This window comes from Saccostrea echinata, unplaced genomic scaffold, assembly GCF_033153115.1.
Source record: "Saccostrea echinata isolate AGI-Se365-2 ecotype Australia unplaced genomic scaffold, CSIRO_AGI_Sech_v1 ptg000007l, whole genome shotgun sequence".
NCBI classification, from domain to species: Eukaryota; Metazoa; Mollusca; class Bivalvia; order Ostreida; family Ostreidae; genus Saccostrea; species Saccostrea echinata.
This window is the reverse complement of record NW_026889756.1, coordinates 5,296,128-5,318,806: the sequence shown is the minus strand read 5'-3', so window position 1 is coordinate 5,318,806 and position 22,679 is coordinate 5,296,128. Positions and strand designations below refer to the sequence as shown.

At 34.4% G+C, this 22,679-nt stretch overlaps 1 protein-coding gene across 2 annotated transcripts; it reads right to left on the bottom strand.

The window, feature by feature from the left end:
- Positions 1-2,226: 2,226 nt before the first annotated feature.
- LOC133180760 (uncharacterized) lies at positions 2,227-21,993 on the bottom strand. 2 transcript variants are annotated; one of them, XM_061315230.1, is made up of 14 exons: positions 21,918-21,993; positions 18,253-18,358; positions 17,909-18,031; positions 16,972-17,140; positions 14,995-16,756; positions 14,019-14,331; positions 12,096-12,494; positions 10,950-11,045; positions 10,426-10,468; positions 10,214-10,237; positions 9,596-9,730; positions 8,544-8,804; positions 8,145-8,201; positions 2,227-7,138 (listed from the first exon to the last, which is right to left on the bottom strand). In XM_061315230.1, exons 2-14 carry the CDS (start codon positions 18,325-18,327, stop codon positions 6,942-6,944), a joined length of 3,654 nt encoding a protein of 1,217 aa, XP_061171214.1. In that variant the 5' UTR covers positions 18,328-18,358; positions 21,918-21,993; the 3' UTR covers positions 2,227-6,941. The 2 variants fall into 2 exon arrangements, with proteins under 2 accessions (XP_061171214.1, XP_061171215.1); XM_061315231.1 differs by lacking the exon at positions 10,214-10,237 and having other exon boundaries at positions 10,414-10,468.
- Positions 21,994-22,679: the final 686 nt, after the last annotated feature.

Sequence of the window (22,679 nt, the reverse complement as noted above, 5' to 3'; positions counted from 1 at the left end):
TAGGTCAAAAACAGCAGCTGAAAAAATTCTGGTAGTGTGCATCCCTTGATGCATCATCCATGCAAGTTTGGATCAGATAGGCCTTATAGCTTCTTGGTAACGGACCTGCTCAAAAAACTTTAACCTGGTCACTCATCCAGAAAATTTAGGTGGGATCCAGCATCCGCAGCAAGTCGAGTAGATTGCATCCTTAAATATAACATCCATGCACATTTGATTAACATAGGGATTATAGATACTTTAGAATGAACCAAAAACTTTAACCTGGTCACTTATCCGGAAAAAGTATGTCATGCATCCCATAAAGCTAATCATGGCTTTGCTGTTCTTGAGAAGATTTTTCAAGACTTTCACTATTTCTTTTTAAACTATCTCCCCTTGGAAGAGGGCGTGGACCTTCAAATGAAGAAAATTGATTTCCCTTTACTCAGGGATACTCTGTGCCAAGTTTGATTGAAATTAACCCAGTGGTTTTTAGAAAAAGATGAAAATGAGAAAAATTTACGACAACGAAAACGACGACAGACAACGGACACATTTCGATCAGAAAAGCTCACTTGAGTCTTTGGCTCAGGTGAGCTAAAAATCTTTGAATCTACATGGGGATGCTTTAATATCAATATATGACAAACATGACATTTTCTCGTGCAAAACTTTCATCCTCTGTTGTGGCCCCACCCTAGTCTCGCGAGCCATGATTTGATCAATTTAAAATCTACACTACCCCAGAAAACTTGCTTTTACATCAGTGTCACATTTTCTGGCCAAGTAATTCTCAAGGCGAAGACCCCGTCCTATTTTTGCCTTTTCTCTACTATTTCCTCCTAAAAAGGGCTTATCCTTCATTTGAAGAATTTGGAATACCCTTTACGTAAGAATGCTTTATGTCAACTTGGTAAAAATTATTAAATTGATTCTCAGAAAGTCGAAAATGTGAAAGGTTTACAGTAGGACGAACAGACAGACGCCAGTTGATCAGTAAAGCTCATCAGAACTTTCAGCTCAGTAGATCATGAGCTAGCAACAGGTCAATGGGCCACAACGCTCACTTGAGTAGCCTTGGCTTCATTGTTCATTGAAAACGTGAAATTTTTATACTGATTTCAGAAAAAATCTGAAAATCAGATATCAGAAAATATTATTATCTATATTAGTAGGGATTATGACAAAGTCATTTGTGTCACTTGGGTATTAAGCTGACGAACTGAGTGCTTCGTTATGACGAGCCAGTGTACCTCTTCCAAAACTGTCAAATGTGTGGTCCAGGGGTTAGGGATTCATTGGGAAAGGCGTATGGGTTACCGGGGGGGGGGGGGGAGGCTCCATTGATTTGAATTTATGTTTTGAATATCTTCTCCTCTGATCCTGGGTAATCAGCAAACAAACTAAATACATAGCCAGGATGAGCAAGGGTGCCTCTTCCAAAATTGCGAATTTCATGGCTCCTGGGTCAGAGGTTTGTAAGGGAGGGGCTCTATAAATTAAAAATTGTTAATGCATTATTTGAAAATCTTCCTCTGTCCCTGGGTATTAAGCAAACAACTAAATGCATAGTTATGAAGCAAGGGTGCCTCTTCCAAAATTTTGAAATCCCTGGCCTCTGGGTCAGAAGTTCTGATGTTTGGGTGGGGCTCTATTCATTAAATAGTAATATACATAAATTCTTTGAAAGTCTTTTTCTCTGCTCCCTAGTATCCAGCAGATAAACCAAGTCCATTTATGATGAACAAGGGTGCCTCTTTCAAATTGCAAAATGTGTGACCCCAAAGTCAGGTCTTCCTTTTGGGTGGGTGTTCTAATGATTATAAAATGAGAATGCATTATTTCTTTGATAATCTGCTCTTTGGTATTAAGTAAATAAACTAAGCATATAATTACGATGAGCAAGGATGCCTCTTCCAAAATTGTGAATTTCATGGGCCCTGGTTCAGGGAGCGTTAGTGCAGGGCTCTAATGATTACATATTTAAAAATCTTTCTTTGAGAATCTTCAACCAAGTGCTTAATGTTATTCAAATCTTTACTATTACCTTATTCCTAAAACAAGAAATATATTATGTATCTTATAAAAGTTGGCTTTTTCTCAGTATGACAAAAAAATGGAATTAACTTTTTCTTTTGTTCAACTTGAAAAATAGAAAATTGTGTTATTCCATTTTTCAATAGTCAGTGAGGTGAGCTTTCTTCCAAGTACCCTGAAACTGTTGGAAAGTAGCAAGCATACATATAATTTTTCACAATTTTTTTTTTATTACACCAATAGCAACATGCATAAGAACAAATACAAATAATCTGTGAAGCACTAAACAAAATTAGGAGGTAGAGGTGCTTAATGAAATATACAATGTTAAACTCGGAAAAAGACAGGCCTTGCAATTTGAGATCATATCTGGCCTCATAACCATAAATTAAGAACTTAAAACTTTTATTCTAAAAATCATGATTTTTATTTCACATACAAGTTTAAAGAATTGAAGCATTGTATAATATTCATATACAAACATTCCAAAAGATATATTTATTCTGATATTCATAAGTTTTTTTCCCTCAGTTTATGGTCTTGAGGCCTGAATACTTTTACTATATTCATCTATTAGTAAATATAGTTACATTCAAACTTGGAAAGATGCACATGTATATAATTTATACTAATGTTGGTAATGAAATATATTTCTTTCAAAATAAAATACATATTCATATACTTGTTACATAAGTTTACATACATGTATATTGAAATAATAAAAATTCAAAGCCAAAACTATAGTGAAATGACAAAATGATAATGGTTTTCTTATTAATGCAATCACTACCCAAAAATTCCCCGTCTTTGAAAATCTGTATACTAGGAAGGTGACCAAAAAGTGCAATACATATCTAACTTAACTAATGCAAATATATTTTGCAGTCTTTCTGCAGATGTCCCATCAACATACTCTCTCTCTCTATTCAGGGTTGTCCCTAGAAGTATTAAGAATTAAATAAACAGAGGATGTTAAAAAGGTAGGAGGGGGTCTGGAGTTCCTCCCCTAACAGGGGTCTGAGGAGGAATATCCATTGGCAAATAACCGTGGGATTAATCATTAAAGGCGGGAAAATTCCCCGGCCCCTAGGTCTTAGGAACAACCCTGGACTCTATATACTCACATTATCCATACCCTTCCCCAAGAACCCATAACCATAACTAGAATGAAAGTGCGAAAGTGCAAACATTACCTATGCTGTAAATTACATAAAAAAAGAACAAATATCAGGACAATATTTATGAACTTAATTTCTATACAGGAACTATGATTTTTTTTCTTTTCATCATTACCTGTACCTGTTTACTGAAAATTGGTAACTCATAAACATAATATTAACAATTCACATTTTAGTGAATATGCTATAATCCTTAAGTTTAAAACAATTTCACTGCTACCTTTTCAAAATATAATTGTATAGTTATTATTAAGCACAAATACACCTGTTTAAATATATAAAGGGTATTAATAGCTGACAATCACATCTACCTTTTAGTACATTAGTACAATATGAAATCAATGTACATCTTTAGTCCTTTTTCCATAATGTTGATCCACAAAATAGAGCAAATAAAACATTTACATAACAAGCAACATGTATTTATGTTAACTGTGTTGTATATGTTTTTCACTATGCTTATAAAACACAATACAATAGACAAATGTTATCATAAGAAAATCTAAACATTTAAAACAATGTTAGGGAAAGAAATAAAAACTCCATTAGTTATTACAGGTTCAATGAATATTCTTTACAACAATCCAAGTTAATATTTATTAAAACAGTTTCCTATTAAAATATTTGATGTATGCAATCGAGGGTAGAGTTTACATACATTGAAAATTCATAAACACACAGGGAACTGAACCACAGATCCTAGCATTACTAGTCAGATGCTCTAACCAATGAGCTACTGGAGCCAAAACCCTCAGTCCCACCTCAATTACTACATAATTATTTAAAGCACAATGCTTATGAAATCCATAAAATCAATAAAAGGTAAAATAAAAAATCAAATTCAATATCTCAAAAATATTAGAATTCAAGACATACAATGTGTTTCTAAGTATCACATACAACTCATGTCAAACGTGAACTTTTCAAAGGCTACTACCTCACCCTTGCTTTAAGTCAGATTTGTTCACATACATTGTAAAACAAGATGTGTTTGTAAAACAATGTTGTCCCGAGGCCATGGTTAACGTTTTCTAAAAAGTAGGTCAAATTCCAAGGTCAAGGTCATGAGGTCGAAAATGAAAGGTCTTAAAGCAAGGAATACACATGAAATATTTAGGCCCTTGCACAAACAAAAGTTATGGTGGACGTTAAATTGTTGCAGACAGACAGACAGAACAAAAAAAAAGAAGGCATTTATCAATCAAATTGGACACTCATATGCTACAAGAGATTCATTTTGTTCTACATGAATCATTTTTTAAGACAATGTATACATGTAACTAATAATCAAAATTAATAGAGGACTCTCATTATATAGCAGGAAATTACAAAGAAGACTTAGAAAAGACAGTGATTCAAAAGAATCCTCTTGAATAAGCAAAACTTAGAAAATTCAATTGCATATTAAAATCAAATTAAGAAATCTGAAAAAAAAAGAAAAGATAAGTGTCAACCTTCCATCTTGGCTAGCCAGATGTTTCTGATCCACCACACTCCTCACAAACCACTGGCCTATCATACTATCCAGTTGTGATTGGATTTTATTATTAGCATGTTAAATATTCTTTAAATACTTCAATTTTTCATTTAAAAAAAAACCCCACTATTTACTTCTGTCACTAATGCAAGATTATCACAGTGAGATTGGATAGGCCAGGGATTTCATGAGGAGACTAGCAAATTAGAAACACCAGGGTGGCAAATATGCCACACCTTCATTCCGAACTAAACCTTGAAACAGATCAGAGTCTGTTATTGCAAACTTACCATGTCCTCAATATATCCCAGAATGCTCCACAAGCAGTACATTCTATGTATGGTGGGTCTCTGTCTTATAGAATATTGACTTTTAATGTTACTAAATGCAAAAAATATTTTTCTTAATGCCATCATAATTTTTCCTCTTTCAAATTACACTGTACTTACTTCAGTGTTCAAAGCAGTATGGGTCTCTATTATAGAATATAAGAAATAATTTAAATTTTTGATAAAAAAAAGGTCTTTTTTCATTACACATTTATTGACTCCCTCCACAGTTTGATACAGAATTTCCCCACCCCTCCTACACAATGCCTTTATCTACCCATGTCAACTGGTCTGTTTCAAACTTATCCCGATCTAACATACACATAAAAATGACAAAACACCAACACAGAGTTCTCTTGCGGCAATTAACTACTGCAAGCCCTTTTTTCTTTCCCATTCATAACTACTCAGCCTTTTTCAGAGAGAAACCCATTCACGGAAATTGCAGAGCAGTTATGATTCTTTTCTTTTCCATGTGACTAACCTTCTCCATAATCTTGTAAGCAATATTTTGTCAGTGTCACAAGTTGCAATAATAGCAAGCTAAAAATGCAAAAATTGTGAAAGGAAAAATGAAAAGGAATGTGTGCCCCTATACAGCGTTCAGTCCCTATCATATGATAGGTTAGATCAATACTTTTAACCTCACCTTGAAAATTTTTAAAAGTGACTCTGCTTGTCAAAAAAGCTATTCATAATTGATTATACTTTTATTTAAAAGTCGAGTTACAGTTCTTGAACTTGTATGGCTAATTGCCATGCAAAATTTTTGAAAATTTTTTGTGGTATTTAATTGGAAGAGTATAAATGTTTTAAGTACTTAACAAAGTAAAACATACAAATCTCTACTTGTTATAACATGTATATGTAGATTTTTTTTCAGAATAATAACTATTCATTATATAAAAAAAATAAGACTCAATTTTTTTTAAATATCCAACAATTAAAATTGTTAATTCATAAATAAGGTGTGACTTGATAGCATAATGTCATAAGTTTACCATAGTTTTCATATACTCATAACAAATACATGTTCTATTACACTTTGCCTAATAAATTCACACACATGAAGAAATGGCCAAAATATCAAACTTTGATAAATTGAGCCTAAATTTAACTAATATATTTTGATCTGTAATTCACATTACTCAAAGTTTTTTCTTTAGATGACAAAAGTCCCTGTAGATTAACTAACACTTTAAATTCAAGTTTTCACTAATTTAGAGAATTTCATGTCCCAATCATCAATGTCACCTAAGCATGATTTTTTCAATCCATATTCATCATCTTTGTAAATTTTAGAAGCCTGAATGATCATTACATATCCTTTTCAATAACAATTAGAATTGACATGGCTTTGCACATTTTGAAGGTTAGGGTAATTTTGACCTAGTATTTACTTTAGTTCTTTAGCTAGCACAAAATGTTCAAACTGAGGCAAGATTCTTTTTTAATTCCATGTTTAACACTGTGGTCTAACTTTGTGTTGAAATGATTATGCTTAACTCTATAACACATCCCTGATATATGGTGTTTGTTCACATAAACAGTAACAGTATATGGGAAGAGGCAACAAAATTGAATCTCAAACTGAAGCAAAATGGTAACTTCAGAGGATATGATGGACTCATTTTTCTGAAGGTGACTTATCCTGACTTGTATTACTGGCTTTTTCTCCCAGTTTATCTTTTATCTAATATAGTTTACCTAAACTTACACTTCCTATGAAATAAAAAGCTCAATATCAATTCTTTGCAAAGCCCTCGGGTTAAGAACAGAAGTGGAAAATGTTCAAAGTTTCAAAGTTTTGGACTGATGCATGGTACACAGTGCTACACACCGACAGATGGAAACAGATAGCAATAGGTCACCTGAATCACTAGGTGACCTAAAAAGTTTTGAAAGGACCTCTTCATAAATCCCCACACCTCTGAAAGTTTATACAAGATAGGTTTTGACAGTGCCCCTGACAAACTCCCTACAGATGGGACACTTCCTCATGGCAGGAGCACAGTCGGCACAGCAGGCCAAGTGACCACACGGCAGGAAGGCAATGGACACGTTCTTCTCCATACATATCTTGCAGATAATCTGGTCCTTCAGACTCGTGTTCTCCTGTCTCAAGGATGTCAATTCTGGAAAGAGTTCAATAAACAGTGGGTTATAAAATGCTTTACTTTAAAAAAAAAAAATTACTTATGTAGTTTACACTTTTAAAGCATGGAAATAAAGATTTACTCAGGTTCACCTTAATATTTGTTCAGCTTTCACTTTTCACTCACGCCCAATTTCCACTTTATGTGAATTCACTCACTGTTCATGTTTTGCTCACAATTCACTCTTCTCACACAGTTTTTTTTTTCACTGTTTGCTCCCTACTTGCTTACCATCTATTTACAGTTCATTCAGCAACCATACAAGACAGAAAAAAGTCTCATTGTTAAACTGAACAGTTAGGTCTCGTGGTCATGTTCTGAACAACTAGACTTCACACTCCAACAGGTTGCTTACATACAAATTTTACAAATTCTTGTCCTTTCTTCCTCATTACAAACTTTAAAATGTTCAATTTTTTAAAGCCCCCTCCCCCCTTCCAAATAAATAAATCTATAGTAAATTAATGTTTCTAACACACACTCCATTTTCTATTTTTCAAAGTTGAAAGAAAACTGAGTTATGCCCCTTTTCATACATGCTAAAAGAGAGATGTTTTTATATGTTTACACAGAAGGACTAAATTTTGTGCATTAAGGCCACAAAAAATTAATCTTTAGTTTTTCAAGCCAAAAACTTCAAAATTCAATGCCACAGGCAGCTCTTGTTTTCTTTCTTTCTTTTTTTTTTTGAAGCAGGTGTTATCTTTTTTTCCTTGTCAGTCAACACAATGATGATATCAACTGACACTTCCTTTATGGTACTTACAAATTAATTATCGTTACACAAATTTAAATAATGTTTTTCCAAACATTTTTATCAGAAAAATTAATTCATAAAATACTGTTAAAAACCTGGGAATAAATGCTTTTATAATAGTTTAAACTTTACCACGAGTTTACAGAAATATACAAAAGTTATCACCTCCAATTGTATATACATGTATATAAAAAAGGTAAAAGCACAAAGGTAAAATATATCACTCACCATCAAAAGTAGGATTAGATAAAAAATTGGAAATATTTTCTCCAGTGCCAGCTTCACCTTAAAGAGAAAAAAATTGAACTGTAGGGGGAAAACTATAGAGGTACAAAAATAAAATGGAATGTTTGATGGCAATCTCAAGTATAAACATGTGATAAATGTATTTATGTACAACCTCATCATTGAATAAATTCATGACTTTTATTTTGGGAGTCAGTTCTACACACAAGCAAATTGATAACGTCCAAGTCCAAAAAATATTTTTATCAAACTTCAGCCCTGTTTTACTCAATATATACAGTGTATAAATTCAATATCAAAAAAGAAAATACTTCACTCTCGGTCAAATAAAACTAAGCTCTGAAATACAGAAGCATGGACTACTGTCTCTCCATATTTTACCTGCATTAGAAGCTCCTGTTGTTGCAGTCTCTTCACCTGTTGATTGGTCAGTCTTATCTGTTGTGGAAGCTGATTGGCTGATATTATTTGTAACATTCTCTGTGATAGCTTCTGATTGGACAGCAGGTGTGGAGGAGGATTCTGATTGGTCAACATTTCTCTGTGGCTCTGATTGGCTGCTGGAATTTTCTGATGCTCTCTGACTGTCCGCCAATTCAAATATGACCTCCAAGATTTCTTGAGCAGAGACCTTGTGTTTCCCTACAAAGTTATTAAACTTATAAAGGACAAGTGGTTCTAATAATTTATTTCAATGCCTATAAAACATATCATATAGTGCAAATTGCAATATCTGATATTCTTGGAGATGCTTTTCTTTTTTACTGAAGAAAAAAAAGATGCAATCATACACAAATCTTCCAGATCTTTTTATCATTTATCATTTCTGATCTTCGTCATTAACCAGTTAATTTGTAAGTAAACTTTCCATACTTCAGTTGAACTTTGAGATCTTAAACACTAATATGTGGAATATCATGGATAGGTTGAAGTCATCTAGAAGTTCCAACCACTTATTCTATAATTACTGTATACAGGGCTGTTTTCGCCTCGTGTTATTTTCACCCTTTTACACTTGGAAACAATTTTGCCCTGTTTTCATTTCGCCCACTCACAGTTTTGCATAAAAAAATTATACTTCTTTATTTGAATTCGCCCCATCTTAAATTCATCCACTTGTGTCTAGGACCAAAGGGGCGAAAATAAAATGGGGGTGAAAACTTCCCTGTATACAGTATTTTACCCTAGATATCTAAGTTTTTTTGTGACAATCCCATTAAGTTCAAGATAATGAGGTTTGGCTGTATTATAACTTAAACACTAAAAAATAATTTCCAACATTCAGAATTTGATCTGATAGGTCCGATTCTATAGTATCAGTGTTCAAATTCATCCATAAAAGATAAATTAAGACTCCGACCTAGGTGGACTGAAAATATCATAACAATGTACCTCAAGGAAGCCTTCTTTTGATTGTGTTATGTATACACTACCTCTGGGTAGCCTGCTTTTGATGGTGGTGATGGCTGTTTTAATCGTCTCCTCGCTGTACCCCATGTCCTTGATGCTGATAACAGCCGCCGACTTCATGATCTTCTCCTCCTTAGACAGAGCCTGGGCAGCATTACCTGTAAACAGGTAGATACAGGTGAAATTTAATGACAAAATCTGGGACCTAGACAGGTGATATAGGTCTAACTACTCTGTGTCTGTCATTTTCTTTGTAAAGAGGTGGAACTTGACTTACTTATCTGTTTCAAGCTTATATTCCATAAAAAAAATATACACAGTCTTATTGTCTAGATAACTGTCATCTGTGTGTCTGACTTTTGATACATATATCTGTATACTTGGGTGTCTGTTACTTACTTGTCTGTGTGTATTACTTACTTGTCTGTGTGTTTGTCTGTGTGTGTTACTTACTTGTCTGTGTGTTTGTCTATGTGTGTATTACTTACTTGTCTGTGTGTGTTACTTACTTGTCTGTGTGTTTGTCTGTGTCGGTTACTTACTTGTCTGTGTGTTTGTCTGTGTGTATTACTTACTTGTCTGTGTGTTTGTCTGTGTGTGTTACTTACTTGTCTGTGTGTTTGTCTGTGTGTGTTACTTACTTGTCTGTGTGTTTGTCTGTGTGTATTACTAACTTGTCTGTGTGTTTGTCTGTGTCTGTTACTTACTTGTCTGTGTGTTTGTCTGTGTGTATTACTTACTTGTCTGTGTGTTTGTCTGTGTGTATTACTTACTTGTCTGTGTGTTTGTCTGTGTGTATTACTTACTTGTCTGTGTGTTTGTCTGTGTGTCTGTTACTTACTTGTCTGTGTGTTTGTCTGCGAGTTTCCCGCTTCATCCTGTGACCTCTGTTCCTCCTTAATACAAGAAATATAAAGACAATGGTTAAAATATCAACCTTCTTAACAATTAGTGAGATGAAATTTCTTCAAAAGTTCAAGGTTTTTAATTAATTTCAGCAACAAAACTGTCTCAAAATATTTAGTCTCTTAATGACCTCTGAATTTAAAAATTTTTTCGAAAAAAAAAATGTTATTTAACTTTGATGTAATCATAAAAATATCACTTGAGGCCATCTTTAAAATAGGCCTCTTTAGGTAGGTGGAAATTTTTTTTTCCTAGAAAATTTTAACATCAATGCTGAATTTTCAAAATATTTTTTCTGGAAGGCATAAAAAAAATAATTGCTACATGAAAGTTCAAAAAAATTTTGAGTCGGGCCATTTTTGGCCAGTCAGTCCGGAGAGGGCAACCAAACAATTTTTTAAAGATGGCCTAAGCTGCTCCATTTTGAACTACTATTTCTATACAAGAACAAAAATTTCTATCATCACTAACCATCTCCGCTGCTCGTCTCAGAACAAGGTCAATAAACTGTTGTCCACGATTCTGTCGCACGAACGCACATTTACTGAACCAGCGAGCATGCTCAACCTAAAAACAACAAAAAATCACAAAAGCTTTACAATTCTCCTTAAAAAAAAACAGTTAAGAATGAATGCAATTCTATAAATTCAACTTTAAGGACCCTCTATACACTGATGAAAAATGTTTTTGGACTTTGAGAAAATTATAACATAAAGGAGGATATTTTGAAGTTAACTAACTAATCTTTAATATAGGGAGCGTGCCTTTTTTATTCAGGAAAAATCTTCAAAGAAATTGAAGTAATAGAAAAGAAAAATTGCCTTGGCTTACTCAAAAGGATAAAATACATGCAAATAAAGTTTTCAAATACCCTATCTTGGTCTAATATAATGTTTAGAATACTTTTATTTTCAATTATGTGATACAGTTCAGATTACAGTTTATTCTACTTATATATCAAATGGTGGGTCAGTCTAATTACACAAAAGTACCCTGAAAATAGGGTGCAGTGTAGAGAGGGTCATTAAATACATATGATCACAAAATACAATATTCAGGTACATTTTGTTTTGAAAATTTTTATGGTATTGACCTTTTTTGTCATGTTTGTTTGCTGCAAATTCTTGAAAAGTCTGTATAACATCCAAAACATCAAGAAAAAATTTCATTTCCTAATTAAAATTATGTCATCTTTTTTGACAAAACAAATGCAAAAACTTTCATTTCATAATTAAAAAATACGTCATCTTTTTTCAAAACAATAAAAACATGAATCAATATTTTTAAAAAAAAAAACTTTCACAGTGTTAAAAAAGGCTTCAATTCAACTACAGCTATGAAACAAAGACAGATGAATGCATTTCCAAACCATTCATCTTAAAATACATGTTCACAAAATATAATATTCAAGGCACTTTTGGTCCTGAAAACTTTTTGGCATCTGCAATTTTTGTTTCCTGCTGTTTTTTTAAAGTCAGACGAGTATAACATCCAAAACAAACACAAAAAAATCATTTCCCATTTATTTCACATTATCCTTTTTTTCAAAACAATAAATGCATGAATTAGTAACTTTTTGGAAGCCTTTCACTGGAAGTTTAAATGCCTCTGACTTACCCAGGGGTCGTCCCCCGCCTCCCAGTTCCTCAGTCCCCCTCCACAGAAAAAGCAACGGGTATAGTCTCCATATCCAGCGTAGAAGAACCCGGCCAGGGCCATGTCACGTGGAGTTTGTGTCATAGATGCCGGCCAATCAGTGAAGGAGCTGATTCGGACAGCTAGAATGGCGTAGGACGGGTACTTAGGGCGGTCGAAATTAATCCCCATGGGGTCCCTCCTCAGTGCCTCTAACTGAGCCTCTCTACCTGAGGGTAGGGGTGGGGGGCCTGCTGCAGAATAACCCTGTGGATTTGAGGGGCTATGCTTCAGTACGGGGTTAGATTCCACAGGAGCAACTAGTTGGGGAGGAGGTCTGGATGTGTACGATGAATTATAAGCAGGAGGTCTCTCTGAGTTCTGCAATTCAATAAAAAAATTATGGAACATTTTAAGTTATTGAATTTTCTGAGCATTATAAAATAGGGATGTCAATTTTATTCGGACAGCTTAGTCGAATAGTCGGAGGCTTTAGTCGAACGATAGTCGAATATTCGTTGAAATTTAAATTAATTTTTCATGTCATTTTCACTATATTTGTCTTTTATAGACTAGTTGTACAATATTTAACCTACGCTATCACCATTAAACATAAACATTTTTGGAGTACAATGAATACTGTACATCTGCATGTATCCAATGCATTTGATTTCAAAAATTAATATAATATTAATTTACTGCACATTTTATCTAAATGCAGGATATCAAACGCTCGCATTTGTCCTTTCTTTTCATAACAATTGTACATGTACCCGTTAATTGAAGCCATTTCTACATGTCGTGCCAGTGTCCTTTGCCTGGTAAACAATTAAAGCGTGCCTCTTATAAAAACAGAGAGAGCTTGCGATAAATTTTAATTTTGAGATTTTGTCTAAACAAACAATACACTGCATGATATTAATATCAGAAAGAAACAGCATTTAATTATGCTCATAACTGTCACCCAATTTACATGTACTTACAATTTTGTAATAGCTATTTCATTATTCTTTATGAATAGTTGCATTACGTCAGATCTTATGGTATTGCAGGTTGAAACTTTATAATAATTTGAATCTACAAAACCAAAAAAATCTTGAACGTCCTCTCTATTACAACAATCAGTGGTAAACAATCCTTGATAATCATGTTCGTGATAACAACATTTTTCTTTACGGCTCTGCTTTTTGGCATTTTTGTGAAGAACTTATATTACTAGGAAATTTTTACTTGAAGACTGTGTATATGTTTGATGGATTCGGCATATAATACATCATATTTGATGTTCCACAGCAGAATACAAGTTCAGCTTTACATAACCTTGATAACATACTTTTAACTGTTTTTTTCCATCCTGGCATCTTTTTAAGTATCTCAAACTGTAGGTTTGGAGGCATAAATCGACATACAAATAATTTCCTTTGAACAGTTAAACCATACCCTGAGTTTTACTTACGAGAACATTGATTTGTAAATGAAATGGTCAAATCCACGTTTATTACCTTGAATTTAAAATTACTTTTATGTAACACATTTTTAACGAATAACCGACTAAAGAAATTTTAGTCGATAGTCGGTATGATCGAACGATAGTCGAGTACTCGAATATTCGTTGACATCCCTATTATAAAAGCTTTCTGAAACAACATGCTATAGTATATCAGTCTAACTCAGCTAAAAGATATAATATTAATTTATACAGGTATAGTATTAAAGGTCCTAAACTTTAACATTTAAGCAACAGATTTATTCACAGTTGCTGCTTTTAGATCTAAATGTTATAATAAGTATGTCCCAGTATATATTTTAAGGTGTTTTAAATATGGCTACACATATATCAAAGTATGTCCTACCATTCTAGACACATCTTATATATATGCTGACCTCTATACAATATATACTGACCTCTAAATTTGGAGTCACGTCCCTCGGGTTACAGCTGACCTCTGAGTGTGATGTCACATCCCGCGGGTTACTGCTCACAGCCACCAGGTTCCCTCTCTCTTCCTGGAAAGGTTCCCCGACGTCTTTAGACATCAGATTCATCACAATGTTTCTGTTCTCCTCCTCAGACCGGGGCACCTGCTGTGTCACGTTTCCCTGGGGTACTACATCACTGCTCTCAGGGAGTCTCTCACGGTCCCTCTCTATTGTTCTTAGAGTAGGAGTAGGTTCCTCCCGAATAATGGGGACATTATCGGACACACTTTGTAGAAATCTGAAAAATAAATAACACTAGGTTCAGTCACTCTGTATGCAATATATGTATACATTTAATTGTTTGTAAACAGTGGATAAGTACATTCTGACCTGTAATGTTAAAATAGGTTAAAACATTTTTGAGATGATCAGGATGACTGACAATTATTTCAGAAAATGATACACCATGTTTAGATAACTTCAAGATTTAAAAAATAAATATAGGATCTCCCATGATTTGTAGTTGGATATGATTTTTATCCAATGAGTTGTGTGTTTTTTATCCCCGAGCCTTGGCGAGAGGATAAAAACACACAACAAGTTGGATAAAAGTCATATCCAACTACAAATCATGGGAGATTCTTTTTATCCCATGTTTAATACTTCACAACCAATGTTTTACACTGTTTTATATAGGACTCCACTTTATTTTACTTCATCGCGCTAACGCAAAAACCATTGTGACGTCACAACTGTGGATTATGAAAAAATTATCCAATGAGTCATATCCACGGGATAAAGGGGTAAACATGGGATAAAACTAAATTATATGATACAAGCATTAAACAAGCAAATTCTTTGCATGATACACACGATAAAGCAAACAGAAAACTTGTCCACAAGCACTGAAGACTTTGTAGATCACAGAAATTACATTCAAAAGTGGAGAAATAAATCTCACCTGCAGTGTCTATCATGGAAATCTAATGGATTATCACCAATCTTCCATCCCTCGTGGACAACATGACAGCTGTAACATCTGGCTCCATCACCCTCCCCCAGTGCCACCCACCCACCACGAGCCATTACCGTGGAGAAAAGGGACGTCAGGGGCCAGCTGGAGAAAGTCTTCAGTCTGATCCACTCGTATCGGAACGCCTCGTCTTCCTCAACAGATGACAGTGAGACACTGCTGAAGAAGCTACTGAGGGTCTCTGTTGATGTCATAGATGCACCATCTGCTTCTGGGGGTACTGAAGGGTGGGAGGGATTAGAAATTGCCTCCTCTGTTGTCCTCCCCTGTGACTGCCCCTCTTCTGATAAAGGGACAGCATTATTTTCTGTGCTCCGCAAACTGGAGTTCTCACTCTCTTCTATGACTGGGAGGGCCTCAGTGACCGATATATCCCCCACCTGTGGCACAACTGTGTAAATAGCTGGTAGGGACCTTGTGAGGGGGTCAACCTGAGGTCTCTCTGTCCCCATTGTGGGACTGGAGTAGAACTGCCTATTGGCATCCATATTTCCAGTTTGATTTCTTTCTGCTACATACCTGGGAAATGTTGCAAAGTTGCCATTAAGTATCCCATTCTGCATCTGTTCCCCAATACTTGGATCTGCCTCTGCGGGTCGACTCTGTACTATATCATTACGTTCTCCACCCTCCAAGCCTTCGTTAGCTATCTGATTTAGTCTTGTGTTTCCCGTTGTTCTGGATGGGTAAATATTCTGGGTTTGGAAATCATACATAACAGTTGTATTTCTTCTTAGACTTATCTGCCAGTTAATGATTTCTCTTAGAATTCTTTGCCTTTGTCGTTTCTTTCTCTTAGATACATGTAATATCTTCCTTTTCTTCTTTTTTTTCTTCAGAGTCTCCACTTGAAATTTGAGAACATTTTCTTTAGACTGTGTAAAGACTGCAGCTATTACACTTAGATTCAAGAGAAAAGCACAAAGCATAATGCACAAAAAAGGATGAATTTCATTTTTGACATCATGTTGAATAAGATCTTCAAAATCAACTTTGCCTTTTAATTTTTCAGGTAAGGGTTTTATACTTTTCTGTTCTTGAGATGAATGGAAATTTTCAGTTATGTTTTCAACAATACAATTCACATCATGTTCAGACATATCAACATAAGCGTTTTCTTCCCAACAAATAACTTTCTCTGAAACACGAAGGTACTCTTTACAATCAAGATTTTCTTGAAACTTCAGAGAATGCAATCCTCCCGATGAGACAAAACTGTTGGAGTAAAATGAACTATCTTGACTGTCCCACTGATTGGACTCAGAGTCACAGAAAACTTTTCTCTGTCTCTCTTCCAAAGAATTACTAGTAAAAATTGGATGCTGGTACGTTTGCTGTTTAGAATTGAAATCTGTGTCAATTGGACTGGTATAATCTCTATCAAAACAAGAACTAGACCAATATGTCCTGGCTGTCCCCTTTGGAGTTGTTATTCCTTCTTCTGTGTCAGAGACTTCAATGACAATACTATCTTGGCGATGTTTGCCTCTCTGTCTATACGACTCCTCTGTTTCATTAGGCGACTCTATGTTAAAGGACATTTCGTATTCCATATTCTCCACTTCTAGATCAGAATCTTCCTCACTGTCTGACAATTCCAAGAAGCTAACATCCAACTCCTCAGCAACATAACACTGGTCTTTTCTCTCACACACTTCATCCAGCAACAGTGTTGTAGAAGAGTAATTGTCTAAAAATACCAAAAATAAACTCCTAAATTCATGTCAAATTGACATCCATAACCATGTTGTACTGGAAATGAATGAATTATTTATTTTAGATCAGACCATTGAAGAAACACAAGAATAATTTTTTTATTATCATGATAAAAAATAAAAAATGTTATTTGAAGTCTTCACAAATAATGTCAAGTACAAAAAGAGTAATTAAAAAAAAAACTATTACTTTCATGTGTATGTGTAGTTTCACATTCTGGATCAAAATTTCCCATTTCATTTTCTAAATGAAATACTCTGCTTCTTTCTTTCATGATGTCCGCATTTAAAGAACATGTTAATGAGGAATTGCCACAGTTATATGTGTTACAAGAACTATGGGCTTTGAGTTTTGGTATCTGAAAAACATATAAAATTCTCTTTTAGCAAGTATGTGTACTATATTTTGATGAAAGTTAATATAAGAGAAAAACTGTTATACGAGAAAAACTGCTTCAAAACTGTTTTCACAAGACACAGTTTTTATCAAAAAATAAAACATTGGACAAAACATGCAACTTTGACCTTTGATCTAATTGTCCTAAAATTAAGATATCATTAAATGGAGTACATGTATTTCCATAGCATAGCAGCAACTGATGACATGTAAACAAAAGGTTCTTAATGTATTGATAGAACACTGAATGTGGAATGTAAAAAATACCTGTCCAATTAAGCTTCGAAACTGTTTTCACCACAACTTATTCAGATTTAAACAGAAAGGAAAACTGTCAATGTGACAGACAGCAGGTTTTCTTTTTTGTGAATAGCACTGGCATTTCTCCCATTAATTATAAAATCTTTCTATTCTGGAAACTGCATCAACAGGTCAATATCAATGTACCCCAAGAACATACTTTGCATAAAAATGACTCGAAGTTTAACAACTTTCCCTTAAACATGCAAAGATCAAAATCCAAGTACTATACAAATTTCTGATATATATATCCAAATAATATGCAAAATGAGTATTTTTCTCATATATCAAAATCAAAATCTAAGTACTCTCTCATATATGTATAATTGATCTGCAAAATAAAAATGTTTTTCCTACAGAAACCCACTTAAAAAATCTTAAATTAATCAGATCTCCAGGACTCAGAAAATCAATGAAATTTTGATATTACCTTTTCCAGAATAAATGTGTTGTATAGCAGCCATGGAGAAAAACATCTCAGAATTAGGTATTGAAATCGCTTCATTACATAGACTATATTCCTTGAGGATTTCACAATCCACGAAACCTTCTTCTGAGTAGAAAAAATGTTTTACTATAATTATAATTCATCATTAATATACTGCAGGTAAATTTTCTATTTATTTTTACCACATGTGTATGAAATAAACACATTATGGTGTCAATATTTACTCCATTTTTATATCTACTGCCCTGCATAAAATTAAAATATGGAATAAGGATCAATGTATCTACATAGGTGCATCTGGTCACTGAAGAACTTCATCTCCTTACATTTTTTGCATAATCTCCTCTTGAAGTTGCTGCATTGGTCAGGAGAAGGTCTCCCATAATGGAGTTATATGACATGTCTGTATCTTTGGTTCCAGTATTCCTTATACTAAAAAAAAAACAAAAAGAAAATTTAGTTATTCAATAGCACTCGGTTGCTATCATTTCCTAGTTCTTAGCTCAGTATCACTTGACATGGGTTCTTATCACCACAGAAGTCCATAATTGTATATTTACATTTCCTACTTTTTCTCTGGGATAACTCTTTAAAAGTTAAGTGTGTTAATTTCATCATATTTAGGCTACAACTGAATGTAAATTTTGCCAAGGAAAAGGTTAAGTGCCTAATATGCTTGTCAATTTCCCGGCCTGTCATTGTTTCTGTCAGTGGGCAGGTACTAGGAAATTAACATGTAATGCTTAGTGTATCATGTGTATTGGAGCATGTAATATTTATATTTTTACTTCACAAATACTTTTATCTTTCCTTTGTTATAAGTACAAACCAGTAGAGCTACAGTCTCGGCAGAGACTTCTGGTTGATCTGAATTTATTTACCTCTTGTACCAGTGATCTGGTTTTGAGTGAATAAAGAATTGAATTGAATTGATAAAGTGTAGCAAAACATAGGTAATCAGAGATTACAGAGCTCACCTCAACGAATGTTGTCTTTAAGTAAGGCAAAGTCCCACACTAAACTAATAATCTAGGAGTGTGCATCCCTAGATGCAACATTTATGCAATTTTGGTCTGATAGGGCTTGCAGTTACTTGGGAATAGACTTATCTGAAAACTTAAAACTAGTCACTCATTCAGAAAATGTAAGTCAAATCCAGAATCCGAAGCAAGTTTTGAGATTGTTCGTCCCTTGATGCATCATCCATGCAAGTTTGGTTCAGATAGGCCTTATAGTTACTTGGAAATGAGATCTGCTCCAAAAACTTTAATCTGGTTACTCATCCGGAAAATGTAGGTCAGATCCAGCATCCGAAGCAAGTCCTGTAGTGTGAATCCTTAGATGTATCATCCGTGCAAGTTTGGTCAATATAGGGCTTATAGTTACTTGGAAATGACATCTGCTCCAAAAACTTTAATCTGGTCATCCGAAGCAAGTCCTGTAGTGTGCATCCTTAGATGTATCATCCATGCAAGTTTAGTCAATATAGGGCTTTTAGTTACTTGGAAATGACATCTGCTCCAAAAACTTTAACCTGGTTACTCATCCGGAAAATGTAGGTCAGATCCAGCATCCGAAGCAAGTCTAGTAGTGTACATCCTTATATGTATCATCCATGCAAGTTTGGTCAATATAGGGTTTATAGATACTTAGAAATGACATCTGCTCCAAAAACTTTAACCTGGTCACTCATCCGGAAAATATAGGTCAGATTCAGCATCTGAAGCAAGTCCAGTAGTGTGCATCCTTAGATGTATCATCCATGCAAGTTTGGTCAATATAGGGCTTTTAGTTACTTGGAAATGAGATCTGCTCCAACAACCTTAACCTGGTCACTCATCCGGAAAATATAGGTCAGATCCAGCATCCGAAGCAAGTCCAGTAGTGTGCATCCTTAGATGTATCATCCATGCAAGTTTGGTCAATATAGGGCTTATAGTTACTTGGAAATGAGATCTACTCCAAAAACCTAAACCTAGTCACTCATCCAGAAAATATAGGTCAGATCCAGCATCCGAAGCAAGTTCAGTAGTGTGCATCCTTAGATGTATCATCCATGCAAGTTTGGTCAATATAGGGCTTATAGTTACTTGGAAATGAGACCTGCTACAAAAACTTTAACCTGCTCCAAAAACTTTAACCTGCTCCAAAAACATTAACTTGGTCATTCTTTAGCTGAAATTTCAGCATCTGCAACCTTGACTGGTACAATGAAACACACTAGAAGCATCCTCCATGCATGTCTGACTAATATAGGCCATAGAAGTACTTGAAAAGAAAACTGCTCCAAAAACCTTAACCTGGGACGCCGACGGTATTACATAAGCTCCCCCAACTTCGTTGAGGTGAGCTAAAAATTCAATCAGAAGTCTCTGCCGAGACTGTAGCTCTACTGGTTTGTACTTATAACAAAGGAAAGATAAAAGTAGCACTTGGACTTGAAACTTTGCAACAGCAATAAATAGAATAATGATTCTTAGTTTTAGTCTCTTTTTGTGGCAAGATTTATTGCAATCAGACTAAAACTGTAGGAGGAGTAGTCATTTAAAAGAATTTTACAGAAATTTCGATTTTAGTAACCATGGCAAAATCATTCCACAAAAGCAAAAAACAACAGAATTAATATGTATTTCAGTGTAGTCTTCTTGTGTGCCAAGTTATATTGAAATCACATGCGCTGATTTACTCACTGGTTGCAAATTTTGCATGCATGCAAAATCTGCACCCGGGTGTAAATTTGAGCATGTGAACGCAATTACATACGTGTAAAAGTAAATATACATATGTGCAAATATACATCTGAGTGTAAATTTACATCTACTCAGACCAGGTGCAAATTTACTTTTGCATATGTGTAAATTTACTGCTAGTGTATTTTTCGGCATGTGAACGCACAGCAAATTTTACAGCCAGTACAATGTAATAGCAACTTGCTTTTGGACCCTTGCTTTTGGACCCTTAGTGGCTGGCGAACACATTTTTCTTTGGGAGCTAAGTATTTGTCCAGAATATAATAATTATTGTAAAGCATTTCGAATGCGTGTCTTCCCATTCAAAAGTCCTCAATCCATTGAGAATTGTCAAATCTTTGTAACACAATTCTGTCGTACCAGTTTGTTGACCTTTCCCTAGCCCATTGATCCCTCAAACGACCTAGCCCAGCACAAAAACCTAAAGCTACACAATGTGGGAATATCATCCTTCCTCTGAACCTAAAATAATTTGCCATCTTTTTTGTTCAACTTTATGAATTAGTGCCATTTGATCTAATTTGTTAAGTTCCATGTGAACTCTTAGCAAATATACTTTTACACCTGGGTGCAGATTTTGCATGCATGCAAAATTTGCACCTGGTTAGTAAATCAGTGCATGTGAATGGGGCTTTAGTGTAGTCTACTTATGTGCCAAGTTATGATGAAATCAGACCAAAACTGTGGGAGGAGTAATGTTTTGAAAAATTGTTTACAGACGGACAGACGGAGTTTTATTGAAATCAGGCCAAAACTGTAGGATAGTGTTTTGAAAAATTGTTAACAGACGGACAGACAGACGGAGTTATATTGAAATCAGACAAAACTGTAGGAGGAGTAGTGTTTTGAAAAATTGTTTACAGATGGACAGACAGACAGACGGAAGACGGACACCTTACTATCGCATAAGCTCTTCTGGTCTCTGACCAGTAGAGCTAAAAATGACACAAACATGGCAAAGATGACCTACTCTGGGGTTGAAACACACCCTTCTCCCAAGATGCAATATTATTTCAAATTTTAAATGAATTATCATGATTTAAACATGTTATATAGCAATTTTTCTATTTTCATGATTTTAGTGCATTTTAGTTGTACCTGGGGAAAAAAGATAGTCTTTAATATATTCATGAGATGATTATTAAACTCAAAACGTGTCAAAAATTCAATTATTGTAGCATAATCATTATCATAATGTAGTTTATTTTTGGTTTTTATCACCGTTATCACTAAAACTTTACCTGTTCAAGAAATTTTAAGAGTTCCAATAAATATCACGTAGATCCTTCGGAGGATTTCCCATATTTCTTAAATCCTGAAATAATAACAAATTGAAAACTCACAGCAATATTTAATGCATTCAACATGTTCAAAATATACATACATTGTTGAAACTGAAAGTGACATCAAGGCCTATACATGTACTAGATTGTGTCTTATCTACATTGACCTCAGATTACATCATGGTAACTAGTACATAATTATATAATCACATGCATCACAAGGCACAACGGCCAAAGTCAAAAAATATTCATGCTATTTACATTTATTTATTTTCATTCAATAACACTTGAAAAAGTCCCAAGTTTTTCCCCTTGTTTCACACAAGATCAATTTCTTTTTGTTTGTTTGTTTGTTTTGCAGAGATTACTACTATTAAAATATGTCCAAAAAAAAAAAAAAAATTAATCAGGTTTCAAATGAGACTGTAGTGCCACTGGTCTGCTTTTAAAATAAAGACAAAATACATGTAAGTATATTATACTTTCATGTAAATCAGTTGAATCTGATTCATCGAGAAACATTTGTTAAAAATCACTATTACCCGCTGAATGATGCGGCTGCGCCTCGGTTGACAATGGTTTTCTTGGGGTGAAAATTTTCAATGTTACACCCAACTACATGCAATATTTTTATAATAATGTACTTGTTGTACCAAGTCTTACTGAAATCTGACAGAAACTGTAGGAGGAGTAATGTTTTGTATAAATTTCACAGAAATA

Excerpts from the sequence above, each read along its gene's own strand:
- LOC133180760 (XM_061315230.1), bottom strand. The coding sequence starts at position 18,327 with ATGTCATATAACTCCATTATGGGAGACCTTCTCCTGACCAATGCAGCA. Across the intron at positions 14,332-14,994 it reads TTCCATGATAGACACTGCAG|ATTTCTACAAAGTGTGTCCG; the intron begins GTGAGATTTATT and ends TTTATTTTTCAG. Across the intron at positions 7,139-8,144 it reads ATCTAATCCTACTTTTGATG|AATTGACATCCTTGAGACAG; the intron begins GTGAGTGATATA and ends AACTCTTTCCAG.